This window comes from Bufo gargarizans, chromosome 2 (genome assembly GCF_014858855.1).
Source record: "Bufo gargarizans isolate SCDJY-AF-19 chromosome 2, ASM1485885v1, whole genome shotgun sequence".
Lineage (NCBI taxonomy): Eukaryota > Metazoa > Chordata > Amphibia > Anura > Bufonidae > Bufo > Bufo gargarizans.
This window is the reverse complement of record NC_058081.1, coordinates 30,863,434-30,879,744: the sequence shown is the minus strand read 5'-3', so window position 1 is coordinate 30,879,744 and position 16,311 is coordinate 30,863,434. Positions and strand designations below refer to the sequence as shown.

General features: G+C 41.0%; 1 protein-coding gene across 1 annotated transcript in view; it reads right to left on the bottom strand.

Annotated features, from left to right (window-relative positions):
• LOC122925554 (venom factor-like) overlaps window positions 1–15,457 on the bottom strand; it is a 73,722-nt gene extending 58,265 nt beyond the window's left edge. The window contains exons 1-11 of the mRNA XM_044276912.1: window positions 15,372–15,457; window positions 14,113–14,299; window positions 13,243–13,405; window positions 11,760–11,830; window positions 11,113–11,207; window positions 10,922–11,004; window positions 10,298–10,385; window positions 10,057–10,159; window positions 9,111–9,231; window positions 5,257–5,372; window positions 4,795–4,941 (exon numbers count right to left, since the gene is read on the bottom strand). Of these exons, the coding sequence (XP_044132847.1) occupies window positions 4,795–4,941; window positions 5,257–5,372; window positions 9,111–9,231; window positions 10,057–10,159; window positions 10,298–10,385; window positions 10,922–11,004; window positions 11,113–11,207; window positions 11,760–11,830; window positions 13,243–13,405; window positions 14,113–14,299; window positions 15,372–15,457 (1,260 nt within the window). The remainder of the gene's footprint in view (window positions 1–4,794; window positions 4,942–5,256; window positions 5,373–9,110; window positions 9,232–10,056; window positions 10,160–10,297; window positions 10,386–10,921; window positions 11,005–11,112; window positions 11,208–11,759; window positions 11,831–13,242; window positions 13,406–14,112; window positions 14,300–15,371) is intronic.
• Window positions 15,458–16,311: the final 854 nt, after the last annotated feature.

Below are 16,311 nucleotides of genomic sequence, written 5' to 3'. Positions count from 1 at the left end.
AGGGATGGATTTTTATTTCCCTCCTGGATTCATCGATGTGCACTGGAACCCCCCGGATTGTGGTAGGACATATGGTTTCTGATTTGGTCCCGCCGAGCACCTGATTTAGTACCGCCGAGCATTTGTTATTGCCTACCACATCTATGCTTTTTTGGTTAACTTTAATAATTTCATTTATTTTCATTTTGAGGGATATCTTTTCCATTCACACGTCCGCAAAATGCGTCCGCTTCCGTTCCCATTCATTTTCAATAGGGCCGGATGTGCTGTCCGCATCCGCGGATCCGTACTTCCGCATCTGTGCTTCCGTTTCTGCAAAAAAATAGAACATGTCCTATTCTTGTCCGCAATTGCAGACAAGATTAGGCATTTTCTACACTTACGGACGTGTGAATGGACCCTCATAGTAAAATTATTAAAGGTTACGTTTTATCTTTATGTATATTCTAATGGATTGCCTTCCTTGTACAATGTTATAATATACTTTCTATGTTAGACAGTATATTATAGTGCATTTGTATTGTGCGGCAGTTGTGTGCGGTATAGTGCATTTGCGCATGCGCGTACACGAAAATTATATTGCTGATATTTCACATTGAAAACAAAAATGAATGGAGATCGCAAATTCGAATAATACATCTGGTATGTCACTGTCCACGTTGTGGGACTATTTGTGCACTTCTAGTAATTAAAAATCAAATATGAGCTGAAGGTTTTTTCAGGTTCGCCTGCCATTAAAATGAATGGGACCCGCCGCGAACTTGCGGTTCGCGAACATTCGATCAGCCCCGGCAGATGTTCGTCCGTCACTAGTGTAGAACACTGTGCCTCGCAGTAACACACATAGGTCTGCTGTGGTAGTCAAACAATACTGTGAGTCCGTATGACATGCAGATGACAGGCGTCGCTCTTAGAATCACTGCACACTTCACTTACTTGGGCATTTATGGGGCCAAAACTGACCAAATAACTCAAGTGTGAACTCAGCCTTACAGGTCAATGTTAGCACCAGGTATGAAGAACAGTGCAGAGGCCCAAGATCCTACTATAGCGTGGAAGAGCACCTTGCTTTTATACCAATTCACTGATTCCACACCTGTTCTATTAAACGCTTATACAAGTAGTGGAGAGGGTGTCAGCAGTAAGTTTGTGTTGATGTCACTGATTATTTTGCCCTTCCTCTGATCCGTCAGAACCATAACCCCCAAAAAACGGATCCTGTCCTGTCTGTGGAGCATCCGCCTTCACTCATTCAGCATTTGGACAGTAATCCATCAGTATTGCTAAAGCCAAAAAAAACAGGAGTGGATACAAAACAGAGATGACACATGAACAGAATATTTGCATGTCTTCTGTGTTTTGTACTCCTGATTTTGCTAGCCAATTCTGATGCAAAATAGGGACCATGTCATGCAGGTCTTACAGCTGTTACATAGACATGATCTGTTGTGCGTCTCATTTTTCCTTCCTTCAGACATATCAGAAGAAGGGTCAAATAAATGATGAGGTCAGCCAGTCTAAAAGGAAAAATAGTGGCCCAGTCGTGAAGTGGGGAGGGTGGGAACAGCATGAGAAGTCCACAGAGTGGCCCTATGACATAGTGGTGAGGTGGAAGCAGCATCAGGAGGAGACCACATAGTGGCCCAAAACCAGAGTCTGGAGGTGGTAGCGGCATCAGGAGGAGGCCACAGAGTGGCACAATGACAGTGTGGAGGTGGCAGCAACATCAGGAGGCCACAGAGTGGCACAATGACAGAGTGTGGAGGTGGCAGCATCAGCATCCGGAGACCACAAAGTGGCACAATGACAGAGTGTGGAGGTGGCAGCAGCATCAGGAGGAGGCCACAGAGTGGCACAATGACAGTGTGGAGGTGGCAGCAACATCAGGAGGCCACAGAGTGGCACAATGACAGAGTGTGGAGGTGGCAGCAGCAGCAGCATCAGGAGGAGGCCACAGGGTGGCACAATGACAGTGTGGAGTTGGCGGCAGCGGCAGAATCAGGAGGAGGCCACAGGGTGGCACAATGACAGTGTGGAGGTGCGGCAGTGGCAGAATCAGGAGGAGGCCACAGGGTGGCACAATGAAAGAGTGTGGAGGTGGCAGCAGCAGCATCAGGAGGAGCCACTGAGTGGCACAATGACAGTGTGGAGGTGGCAGAAGCAGCATCAGGAGACCTGAGTGGTGAGGTGGCAGCAGCATCAGACCACAGAGTGACCCGTTGACAGAGTGGGGAAGTGGGTGGCAATACCAGTGCGAGCTGAAGATGGTGGGTGAAAGAAAGAGCACTTGGCATCAGATGTGTGGCATCAGGCGGGTGGAAGCATCAGAATAGTACCTGAGGCAGGTAGCCAGAAGAAACCGGTCTCTTTTGTCATAGTGCTGCTGGATGCTGTAGTAGACTAGCAGCTTCATGCTATTTGGTTGTTTTACTGCCTCATTAGGCAGTTTGCCTCCATGACACCTGCCCCCCATTTCCTGTCCTATCTCATCCTCATGGAGAAACTGAGTTCCCTTTCCTCCCATGTATCCAGAGCTCCTGTTCCATCCTCATATTGCTTCCCTGCACAGACCTCCTGCCACTACTTCTTGTATGAATCCCCCTCAGAGCCCATTCCACCTACTTGCTGTGTCGACCTCTTCTGTCCATCCAGGTCCCTGGGCCCCTGTCTCACTCCTATAACTCTCATTATGGTAGTGTGTAAACCGCATGCACCATAATGACCTTCTAATTTCACAGGGTCACGTGACTGTGCCCCCCACCCTGTACTGTGCCCCATTATACCCTGCATTGTGCCCTCTTACCATACACTGTACAGTGTCCCTAGTCATTCCCTGTACTGTGCCCTATTATACCCTTTTATCCGGTCACTGTATGGTGTTACTATCCATTTTCTGTATGATGGTGTTAACCAGTAACTGTATGGTGGTTTTATCTGGTCACTGTATAAAAAGTATCCAGTCACTGTATAGTGGTGTTATCCAGGTACTGTATGGCCATAACTGTATCCCCTTCCCTGCCCACACCACTATTTTAGACCTGGAATGAGTGGGGAAAAGTTGCAGATTGCTGACCACCAGGACCAGGTTGTGCACTCTGTCAGTACATGGCGGCCTTCCCTCTCTGCCCCGCTGTGTACTAGTGCTAATTCTGACACTAAGGCTGGGTTCACATGACATTTTTTCCATCCATTTAATTTATACCAAAAACGTATACATTAACAGATGCCTCAGACTGATGCTATACAGTAGCGGCCGTTCACTATAAAGTCCCATAGTAAAAAAAAAAAAACATATATGTTAACATATGTATTTTTTTACTGGACTCTGCAGGATACAAAAATGCGGTGTGCTGCACATTTGTATACAGTAACTTTTTTGTATACAAATGTATACATCAAACGGATAGAAAAACGTGATGTGAACCCACTGGGGGGGCGGTGGGTTCGTACACAAATTTACTGTGGGGCCTAGTCAGTTCTAACTAGTGAGGGCTTTTTACACAGTATAATGACCCCCATACAGTATATTGACCACCAGTGCCCCCCCATACAGTATAACCCCCATTCTGAATGGGGGCAACTTTGGGGTCATTATTCTGAATGGAGGGCGACTGTGGGGTCATTATACTGTGTGGGGGGCCCACTGAGATTTATCGCCCAAGGGCCCACATGAACCTGGAGCCGGCCCTGGCTATATCAAACAGCACTTGCATCCCAATAACAAGAACGGTTTGCTGGAATTACAGAGCTGTATAATGGCAATTTGGATCCCCAGTCAGTGCAGCAAGGTGTAATAGGATTGTTCCTATTACCCAGGCTGAAACCTCCCCTACTGAACCCTGTTCTGCTTCAATACTGTGTAATATTTCCTCTCTATCCTTTCCCTGAACTTCTATTCAGCAATATAAAAGTTTTAAAGTATTTCCTAGCACTGTCCCTAGCGCCTGCTGACGTCTCTCCCTGCACTAAATACACTGGAAAATGGCAGAATCCAAGATGGCTGAGGCTATTTATAGGGCTGTGATATCACAGGGCTGGCTGCTGATTGGCTGCATGCATGGCATTATGGGTGATCCCTCATTCCCAGAGTTTTTTGCTTCATGTCCTAAGACGTGCAGTAGCCATTTTAGGAAAAAATGCGATTCGTTACCATGAAGCGTGAGGAAATTCGGATTCGGTGCGAATCAAATTTTTCCTGAAATTCTGATCGAATTCCACTTCGTCAACTTTGATTCGCTCATCTCTAGTTATAACTATATCTGTGAACCATAAACAATAAAATAAATTAACTGATTGAAGATAGTGAGTGCCCAAGTCAACACTGCAGAACCATTAGGCTTTCCATCCATTAAAATGGTATTCCAACAATTAAATATTGATGACCTATCCTCAGGATAGACCATCAAAATCTAATTTGTGGGAATCCGACACCCTCCACCTCTACCGACTAGCTGTTCCTACCCTCCACCTCGACCGACTAGCTGTTCCTACCCTCCACCTCGACCGACTAGCTGTTCCCACACAGCTCCATCACCTTTGTACACAATGGATGTAACCAGCTCCAATCACTACATGATTGATGGAGCTGTGAAGTTCTGATGCCAAATTTCAGAGCCAGAGCTACCCTGGAACAGCTGATCGTCAGGGGTGCAGGATGTGGGACTGCCGCCGATCAGAGAATAGGGCATTAATATTACAATCCTGGAATTTAACACCTCCACTAAGTTCAGAATTTCCAAACATTCATTATTAGTCTATTACAAATGGAGACATGTCCAATAATAGAAATATTACTGTTATGTGCAGATTGCTTATGTCTGAGCGAGTATTCAGGGGCAACCGAGCGGTTCCATCTTCCAGAGTTGATCCTCTGACACTTCCTGGTTCTGCTATAACAGGGACACGATGAGCCGGAGACCCATCAGGATTAGTAACAAACACCTGAAATGGATAAAACCAAAAATAAGATTCTTGAAAAAAAAAAAACAACAACATGTGCCATTCATAATCCTGTCATCTTCTTATGTGTCAGAGGGGCGTTTCGCCCCTCTGACACATAAGAAGATGACAGGATTATGAATGGCACATGTTGTTGTTTTTTTTTTTTTCAGAAACATAAAGTTCCTTTGTACTTTGTTCCTTGGCAGAAAATAAGTTCCTTTGTAAATAACTTTTTGCATTTTTACCTTATTTTATATGCAGTAGATGAAAAATATAATTGTACAATAAAATGCAATATGAAATCAGTGCACTTACCATAAGATCGAATGTCATTCCAGGCTTGAAATACTTGGATGTTTTTGTGTATAGAATTTTATAGGGAGAATCCATAATGAAGATGTTATTCAGCTCATATTCCACCATATCACTGCCTGTAAGAGAAGGAGCCGTGCATTATACTGTATTTACATGGCTATGATTAAAAGGGTTGTCTCACGAAAATACATTTCTCAAACCAGAACCTGGATCTGAATACTGAATAAAATCACATTTAAAGGCTATGTACACCTTTGGGGACAGATTTTTTTTTTATTGAATTGTACTTATTTTGAGCTAAAAATAATTTTTTTCGGTCTTTATAAAAAAAATATGGAATCTTTTTTTGTGTACAAAGCTGCCATGCTCTAGCAGAAGCTAGTGGATTTTTTTTGTCTTTTCCGTCATCTGGGGAGCAGATGGACTCCTTATTTCTGCTCTCTAACCTTATAAACACTCATTATAGCTTAGTTATCTTAGGCTAGTTTTACATTAGCGTTTTTTGCGGATCCGTCATGGATCTGCAAAAACACTTCCGTTCTAATAATACAACCGCATGCATCCGTCATTAACGAATCCAGTTGTATTATCTGTAACATAGCCAAGACGGATCTGTCATGAACACCATTGTAAGTCATTAGATGATGAATCCGTTGTATCAGAGAAAACTGATCCGTCCCCATTGACTTACATTGTGTGTCACGACGGATCCATCTTGCTCCGCACCACATCGCGGACAGAAAAACGCTGTTTGCAGCATTTTTCTGTTCACGATGGGGACACAACCAAATGGAACGGAATGCATTCTGGTGCAGTCCATTTTGTTCAGTTCAGTTTTGTCCCCATTGACAATGAATGGGGACAAAACGGAAGCGTTTTCTTCCACTATTGAGATCCTATGACGGATAACAATAGCGCAATTGAAAATGCAGATGTGAAAGTAGCATTACTGATAAGAATGTGGCTTAAATAAGTGTTTGTGACTTCTTAGTAGTTTAGAGAAGAGGGTTATTAGATGACCGGCACAAAGTAAAAGTACTAGTCACACAGTTAGAAAAACTGTTAACCCTTTGTGACAGAATGGCTCAATATTTTTAATAAAGGCCAATTGAAAATGTGATTTGTAGCCAAAAATGAGTAAAATGCAATCACAAACAAAAATTGCCTCCAAAGGTGTACATAGACTTTAATTTAATATTTAGTATAGCCACTGATTTATTCGATAAAATGTATCTGTATAGCGCCACCTGCTGTTGGTTCTTTGCCTTATTACTCTGTTAATCTCGCTGAGGTGCTCAGTTCCATCCTTCAACTGCCACCAGCCATATTCCTATGATAATTACAGGAAGAGAGCTGAAGCAGAGAGTCCCCCCAAAGCTATGATAGGGAAACAGCTGCAGCAGAACAGATATGCTTACTGAGATATGTTAGGGAGAGAGCTGCTGCAGGAAGGACCCCACCCCCCCCCACCCCGAGCTGCAAGTGGAGCAATATGACAGCATAGATGTGCCAACCAAGGTAGGAAGGCAGCTGTAATACTATTACGGAACTGTATATCCAGGGGAGGACTGGGAACTTAAAATGGCTCTGGAAAAAAAGTAAAAGTGGCCCCATGTTGTAGGCGGGTCCAAACTGGAAGAAGGTAGGCAGGGACAACATAAGTAGGTGAGGCCAGCAATATCGTAGTGCAGCACAAGATACCGCCCTAGCAGAACCAAATACCACAGTACAGCACAAAATACTGTCACTCCCGCTGCATTATTAAACTGTATCACCATCCTGAGGACTTGAATTCAGGAGGGCAGCAGCAGCCGCCATAGTACCTGGTGCTCCTAGCATCACCTGGTACCTGCTGTTCATAGCATTAACGCTGAGAGCATCAGATTGTTTTGTACCCAGCCAGCGGCATCAGGAGGGCTTGAAAGGCCCCCTGGGCATCGATTCACCAGGAAATTTCCTTGTAGGGTCTATAGACAGTCCGCCCTTGTATATAGCATTATTATTTGAGCACTGTCATTTTGGCTGTATACTATATTAAACTGCTGTGTGCTCATTGAATGGAATTTTATGTCAGAAACTACATGAAAACATTTTCCACTATATGTTAGTATTATTTACACTCTGTTATTGGGGCAGCATTATAGCAGTATTATATCTAGTCTTTCTCCCTCCATACAGAAATGTCAGGGGCTCCAGTCCTTATACTTTTACCTGAAGGTCTTTCTAGACCTTGATCTGGCCCTAATGCCAGCGATATCTGATTTTAATAAATGGCCCAAATAGTTCTATAGTTGATTTGATCAAATATCTAATTAACAAAAAAGTTTTCTAAAGATGTGTTCATGCAAATGATACTTTATCTCCAAGTAAAAAAATGATATTTGAGGTTATAATGATTGACATTTCTATATCATATGGGCAAAACCATCTGTAAAATGTCCATTTTCACTAATTTTTTAAAGCCCATTTGTCTCTAGCTTAGAAATGCAATGTAATTTGGAAAAGACTAGAAAAAATTACATTAAAAGGGTTTTCCGACACTTATATACTGATGATGTATGATTAGTATCTGATCAGTGGAGGTCCAACACTCGGGACACCCCCCGATCAGCTGTTTGAGAATGCACCGGTGCTTTCTCCTTGCTCACCAAGCACAGTGCTTTTATAGTGGTTGTGCTTGGTATCGCAGCTGAGCTCCATTCACGTCAATGGGGCTGAGCAGCATCTAGGCCAAGTGACCAATGACTGTGACATCACTGGCCTGGGGAAAGCTGAGAGAAGGCTTAGGCACTACTGTGAGCGGCATTGCCTACTCAAATAGCTGATCATCAGGGGTCCCGAGGTCCGACCACTACCGATCAGATACTGATGACCAATCCAGTGGATAGGTTGGTACTATCTAAGTCTCGGAAAGCCTTTAAATTAAAGTAGAAATTTGTGCGAATTTTGAGCTTTCTTGGGAATATTTGATAATTTGGCATTTATCAAGATTGTACAAAAGGAGAACAATCTAGCACTTTGTAAAATCTTCATGCGCTTTATTGGTATCGTAGCAAATAATTCACAAGCAAAAAACCTTCACCCAAACAGCAGTTGCAGTTGACGCGTTTCGAACACCACTTTGTTCTTAGGATACTTTCACACTAGCGTTAATATTTTCCGGTATTGAGATCCATCATAGGGACAAAACATAACTGAACAGAACGGAATGCTTTAAAATATATTCCGTTCCGTTCTTATACCGGAAAGCAAACCGCAACATGCATTCCGTCCTGGGATGCGGAGCAAGACGCATCCCTCATTACCCACAATGCAAGTCAATGGGGACGGATCCGTTTAAATCGAACACAATAGAAAACAGATCCGTCCCCCATTGACTTTCAGTGGATTTCATGACGGATCCGTCTTGGCTACAGGTATGTTGAAGATAATACAACCGGATCTCTTCATAACGGATGCAGACGGTTGTATTATCAGAACGTAAGCGTTTTTGCTGAACTCTGCCGGATCAAGCAAAAACGCTAGTGTGAAAGTGGCCTTAATCGTAACTCAAGTTACGATTAAGAACACAGAGCTATTCGAAACGCGTCAACTGCAACTGCTGTCTGTACGAAGGTTTTTTGCTTGTGAATTATTTGCTACGATACCAATAAAGCGCATGGAGATTTTACTAAGTGCCGGATTGTTCTCCTTTTCTACTACTACATTGGAATTGCCTGGTTCGGATCCGTGCACCAAGTCCATTAATGTGGAGGTGAGCTGGATTTTTCTTTAAACAAGTGACATTTATCAAGATGCCAGATTATAGATATTTATCTGCCTATAAATACCATGGCAATATTTGTTTCTCTTACCTGAATCAGTAATGACAGTAACAGTCACAAATATGCTCCATTGTAACATGTCTCTCTCTTCTTGAAAGGCCTTCAATAAGTCCTCTCTTTCCAAAACGGCAAAACCTGCACCCTCGCTGATCTAGATAAGAGTTGTAAAATCACAGTCAACATTGTCTATGCCATGGATGGCCAACTGGTTAAAATGGTTGTTTCTTGAAGACAGACCTTCCATACTCAATTACAGAATAGGAATGTCAATGAGAAGGTGCTCCCACTCAACGGAAAACATAAGCCATCTATCCATTCATCAGAATAGCTGCTATGTGATACTATATATGTGGCAGCTCCCACTCTGGCAGACTTGAATCATGAATGCATGGATGGCTAATAAGACAAACATCTGGCTTACGTCAGCTTTCTCCCTGTATGAGCCACAATGGAGGGCTGCTCTGTAAGGGAAGCTCCCACTTCGGAGGACTTGAGATTACATGGTTTACATTGCCTGCCATACACTTCAATGGTCATCATATAATGATACATATCTGCCTGGCGACGTCTTCACCTAAGCAAAATCAGTTGTTTGCCAGGGGAGATGGGAGCCTGACCCATGGCCTTTTCTGGATACAGTACCACTCTTGTCCATGGTCTGTGTCTGTTAATGCACCTTAACCTCAGTCACTTAACGCTGAAGTACTAGGCACCGCCTATGGACAAGAGGATTGATACTGCAGAGAAAGCCTATGGTCCATCAGTCTCCACAGTATAAAGTGCTATGGACTGCATTTTGGCTTCCATTTATTAAGGAAGCTATGATGCAGATGTGAACAAGCTCTAAATCTCAAACAGCCCCGTTAGTTAGTATCACATGTATCATTCTGATGGATTCTGATGATGGTTCATTTAAGAGTAAATGTATTTATAGAAGGAAGAAGAATATAAACTTAGAAGAAAAAATATATATTACATCTACTCTCCTCAAGGTTTCTGGCAGAGTTTTCTTCTCGTTGTCTCTCTCGAGCCCAAAGATCACAAAGGCTTTTCCTTGAACAGGTTCACCATAGAGATAGCTGATAAGAATAAAAAATATCTATGTTTTACTACCAGTCACATTAAAATCTCATTCATAGATGTCAGTGACAGCTGGAATAAGTCCCAAACATCTCTAGAACTGATGAAAACTCAACATGGCCATGGCTTCTACTCACGTTGCCTCTATGTCCACTCTAAAATCATTGTCTTTAATGTAGAAATATTTCTGAGATGCAGTCACTTTTATTTCAAAACTTGGTAGAACTGAAATAAATGCAAAAAGGAAAATGAAATTGACCATTTTAAATCTCTGTAAAAGTCAATCTTGCAATACCATATCTAACCATGTGGTGTGCTGTTCAGGGAACGCAAAGTAAAAATACATCATTCAGACCTGTATAGTTCGATACTCTACATAGACATCTGGTGGTTGGAATGTCCACTGCACTAATAAACAAATGCCCTATTTTTGTCATTTTCAATTTCAAATGAGCCAGAGTGAAGAGCATCCATCTTTTAAAGGCACAAGTACACTGACCCATTAAACACACAGTCCATTCATTTTAACAGGCACCAAGTGATGCTTAATTTCCAGTTTGGTGAGGCTGAACAGAAATTGAGCATTCACTGCCAAGTTCTCCAGCAGATTTGAGCTGATCACTTATGATGCCAGAAATTGAACATATCATGATCTGCTTTTTATGGGAGGTCAATTTTGTCAATTTGATCACATGTCCAAATCAGAATACCATATTTGAGGATCAGACAACAGTACTGCTCTTGCTTTGTCCTGTTCTTACCATATTCCTTCACTTCAAATTGTGTGGTATAATTCTGTATCAAGGTGTCCTCAAACTTTGCTGATACTGTCCATATTCCCAAACTGTTAAGAAGACAGAAAAAGTTTGTAATTATTTTCATCTTTGTCGTCATGATAAATATATGATCCTCAGGGGATGCTGCCCCCTACTTCCATGTTTTTGTTTCTCACCTTACAAGATCGGGCAGTTTATGAGACATGGAGATGATTCCGGTTTTGGAGTTTTGTTGAATGAGATCTTTCTTGACTATGACATTTTCTGGAGTCTATGAAGAAAAAAAGAGCTTTTTAATTAAATAGGTATGGTCCAACACAGTGACCCAGTATGGTAGTATTTAGTGCACAGACTTCTTCTTAAGACTAGTCACCTAGTCTACATATGTGGACCCAAGGAAGACTGATTCATGATGGAGTCCATTTCTACCTCATAGTTAACTAGATGTACATGGAACTGTCAAGCTTGGTGTACACTGGTTCAGTCTTAGAAGAGTGTGACCTGTGCAGCCATCCTTGCATAGTGGTGATTGCAATGATCAGATTTCTGGTGCAGACAACTGTGGTACTGTCATTTGGGCACCATACAATATAATACCGTCAATTAGTCTATCAATAAGGTTTAGCTTTGCGCAACGTATGACAATATAACCATATAATGTAAGATCTGCCTTGAACCTACCTGGTGCTGACACTGGCCACTATCCTTAATAGCTAAAACTGCTCCCTACAAAGTAAGTAGGGTTCCACCACATCACTCTCTGTAGTAACGCAGTATAACACTTGGACTGTATAGCACATTGTGTCAAAGAAAGCAGTCTTACCAGGAATTCAATGATCACCGGTTTGCTCACTGGTTTTAGTTTTGGGGTCATGGTGAAAATCCTGTATAAAACTTTGTAAGAAAGAAAGAAGAAATCTGTAAGTACCATGTACCATATATAGGTTTCATTATAAATGGGTCAACAATTTATTGTATGTCTTTATATTCGGAATCTGTTTTCTTCAGTATTTACAGATGTAGAATGTCCCATCACCATTGCTCTTGTTGCACCCAAGCTCCGAACCTTTCTGTGAACAGACTCGTCCTGGCTGTTTTGATTGACAGTAACATCTAGTGGCAATGCAATGAGGGATGGGCTGACCACAGAAAGGAGCAGAGCTTGAGTTTAAAGAGAGCATCGGTGATGCCCTCATTGCACCAAAGGCCTCCTAATTTACATATTGAAAAAAAGTATCGCAACTTGGGAATGGAGCCTCTGATCAACAAGAGGAAAACAACATTTGAATCAGATGAACCACAGCTATGTGTCTAGGCAAACAGTTTAATAAGCAGGTTGCGGGACAGATTCAAATATAATGCAAAATATATAAATTATATGATCACTATGTCATATTTCCACACTATAAATATATACAGATGTAGCCAAGCTAAACTTGACTCTGAAAACACATGGCACAGTGTCTTGTGATAAAAGCCATTGCAAAGTTAGTTATCTTTTTCTTGACATTCTTTACTTAACGCGTTAACCATCAAGTTTAGCTCGGCTGCATCTGTAAGAAGCTCCATTGATAAACGTCTTTCAAGCTACGTGACCAGTGTTATCCAATCAAAAACTACTCATCTGGGAGCATATGGTCCCCCATTAAACCAATCAAGGACCAGCTTTATCTCATTCAAAAGAATTGAAAGGATCAACCTCCAACACAAAATTTATGCAGCCAGTATTTTCCCGGTTTTGATTGGAACCATACATGACTTAAATTCTCAAAAGAGGAGAGAAACGCTATCCAATGCAAACATTTTTGAAAAGCTGGGAGAAATTCAGAAACACCTGATCTTAAGCATAGAGAAGGGGAAAAGAGACATATTAAATTCAACAAAGTTAATCTAAAATCTCTAGGACTTAGTGTGATTATATAAAAAAAAATCCACTTGAAAAATGAATACAAATTTCTATGTCTCGCAAAAATCCACTCCTTTTCTTTTTTTCACTAATTGTATTTTTATTGCCCCACTAGGTGGATGGGTAAGCTCTGAAAATAAAATTATGGATTCATCTATTTTTTCCTTACGTGCACAAATTTGGAAACCTTTGGTGAACCAGGCAAAATGATAACAAGAAGTAGCAATATCTATATTTAAAGCTAATGGGGAGTCTCTTTTGAAACTCCAGACCAAGTCAATCTTGTATCAATGTTGTTGAAAGACACTGTATAATTTTTTTGTCTTCAAGAACTATACATGTGCATTCCCATTTTTGGGTGGATAAAGGAATTTATTTGTATTATGTCATAACACTGTACCTGTAGATCCTGGGGTGTAGATGGGTTTGTCAGTCTGTATGAATATATATCCACTTTGATAGGACACTAGGACAACATTCTCCAGATTGCAAGTAGGAGACTTTACAGTAACGTACACATACTGTTTCTTATTTGGGTCTTTTTCCAGATTATTTGAGGGTATCTTAAAAAAAAAAAAAAAAAACAGCAGAAACTGAAAAGATGGAAAAGGCTTAACTCTTACCCAGATTTATTAACCACCACATAGAATCTACAATGAGTGTTTCTCTCTCTACAGATTCTGAAAATTAAGACCATTATAACTTCATTAATCCTGCATGGGAGCTTGACACTTCCTATACATCCATATTATCTACAGCACTCATCAGCAATAATTATTTCTCCTTGACCAAAAACACCAGGCTAGTCAACAAATGTTACAATGAAGTTTAATAAAACCTGCAGACACAGGCCTAGATCATAGGACCTATGTCCCCAATATAGTTGAAGTTCAATATCTAAGGATCTGGTCCTTCACTGTGATTTCAGGAGAGTAATTTTCAGAATTTTGGTGATTATATCTAGAGTTATCCACATTACCTGATTGAGGCAGAATATCGTCAAGGTCAACAAGCTGAAGTGTACAACCAGGAAAAACATCTAGAAGGGGACTGAAGCTATAACTACAGAAGCATCCAGAATCAGGACCAAGACTGAAGAGGATACTGAGCACAATGACTAGACTGAGACTGGAGAACATCAATAATATCTGTTCATGGTAGAGATAACCCACCACTAGTCGCCACCACCAGGAAACATGGGTTACCATTACCCAGAGGAAAAGACAGGTACGTGATGTGCCACCCAAGGATGACTTGAATGCAATCTTACCGTCAACTTAACATCTCCAAAGAATTTGTTATCGCTGTTCACAGAGACTCTGCTCGAAACTAAAGTATATTTCTTTCGGGGAAAGTCATGGGCAGTTATTTCAGCATTAACCGTAGTACCGTGTCCATCTACTATTATGGTCTCCTCGCTGTCCACACGCAGCACGTTGGGTGTAATCAGGCTGCATCTGGTAGAAGAAATACATGAAGAGAAAAGGTCAATATCTGAAAACTGATAAAAAGTATGCCCAGTTTGATTACCTGCAGAGGTGGACTGGCCATAGAGCCTACAGAAAAAATTTCACAGTGGGCTGATGCCCAGAGGGCCACAAGAGCCCTTCTCATGACCAACAACCATGGTAAGTAATGATCTGACGCTCCCCTCATGACTCCAGAATGGAGTAGTAGAATAAAACATGGCAGCTAGCACTGGCGACCTCAAAAAGGCAGTTTTTGGAGAGATATTTTGTGCTGCTGGCAGTATTTTGTGATGCATTGAAGAATTTGGCTCTGCAGGGGTAGTATAATGTGCCACAATACGGTATTGCTGGCCCCCTCTACTTGTGTTGCCCTGCGTTCTGTCAATTTGGACCCAACTACAAAATGAGGCCACTTTTAGTTTTTTCTTTCCAGGGCCACTTTAACTTCCAGTCCACCCCTGATTACGTGTCCCCTCAAAGGAAGGTTCAATGGGGTTGTCCATGGTTATAAAATTAAGTCTGTTTTTTTTCTATTTTTAGACAAAATACTCCTTTCTTGTTCATGGATTGCATCTTACATTGCAGCTTAACTAAATAGACATCCTCTTGTAGAGGATAGTAGAGGGAAACCTCTTTGAGAGGCGGTCTTCTCAAAGAAAACTGCCAATATGCATAATATACTGTATGGTGGACAAGAAAATCTGGTCTGAATAATGGGGTCTCATCTATCTATATCTATATATCTCATATCTATCTATCTATCTATCTATCTATCTATGTTATATCTATCTCATATCTATCTATCTCATATATATATCTATCTCATATATATCTATCTAGTCAAGACCAAGAAAAATCCAGCTTCCAAGATGCAAAAGGTGGAATCTTTATTGTGCGTTTAAAATCCAATGCAAGACATCACAGGTTACAGTAACGCTTTTCAGACTGCAAGTAAATCGGGGTCCTTCATCTTTTTGTCATGATGAAGGACCCTGATTTACTTGCAGTCTGAAAAGCGTTACTGTAACCTGTGATGTCTTGCATTGGATTTTAAACGCACAATAAAGATTCCACCTTTTGCATCTTGGAAGCTGGATTTTTCTTGGTCTTAAATATTTTACAGCAATCAAGTCCGGAGGTTGCCATCCGTGCTCCAGGCAGGTGGACGGTGGGTGAGAGCTGCTTTACTTTCCCTGTTTCATATCTATCTATCTATCTATCTATCTCATATCCATCTATCTATCTATCTATCTATCTATCTGTCTCATACCTATCAATCACATCTATCAAATATCAGAGTATTATACATTTTTGTTTTGTGGCTTATCAAAGTGTAAGGCAGTTATGGAAGCTTGTAAACTACATTTACGTTTGTGCAGAAGCAATTTTGTAAGACTGACTAAATATAAAACAGTTGGATAATATATCTATCTATAGAGCATTGATATTTAGAGAGACATATACAAGATAGATAGATAGATATAACATAGATAGATAGATAGATAGATAGATAGATAGATAGATAGATAGATAGATATAACATAGATAGATAGATAGATGGATAGATATAACATAGATAGATAGATAGATAGATAGATAGATAGATAGATAGATAGATGGATAGATATGAGATAGATAGATATAGCATACATAGATAGATAGATTTTAATGCTAATAAAACTTTTACAACTTGTTAATTGAACACACACTGCGGTCCAGCTCCTCTAGACACATCAGGTATTGAACCCTTGGCTATTTAACCCTTTTATTCTTTTATAACATAGCAATAGACAAAAACACAATAATAAGCATCACAATCTCACTGATCTCTGCCCTGGGATCTGCCCGCTATGTCCACTGCATCTTATTTTCACATAGTAAATAACAGTCAATGCACATATGACTCTGTATAAATACATATCTATGTATAGACTCTAGATGTATAGGGTCAGGTTATACTCACGGTGGCTGCGCGTAGGACCCAATGAGTCCATACAGTA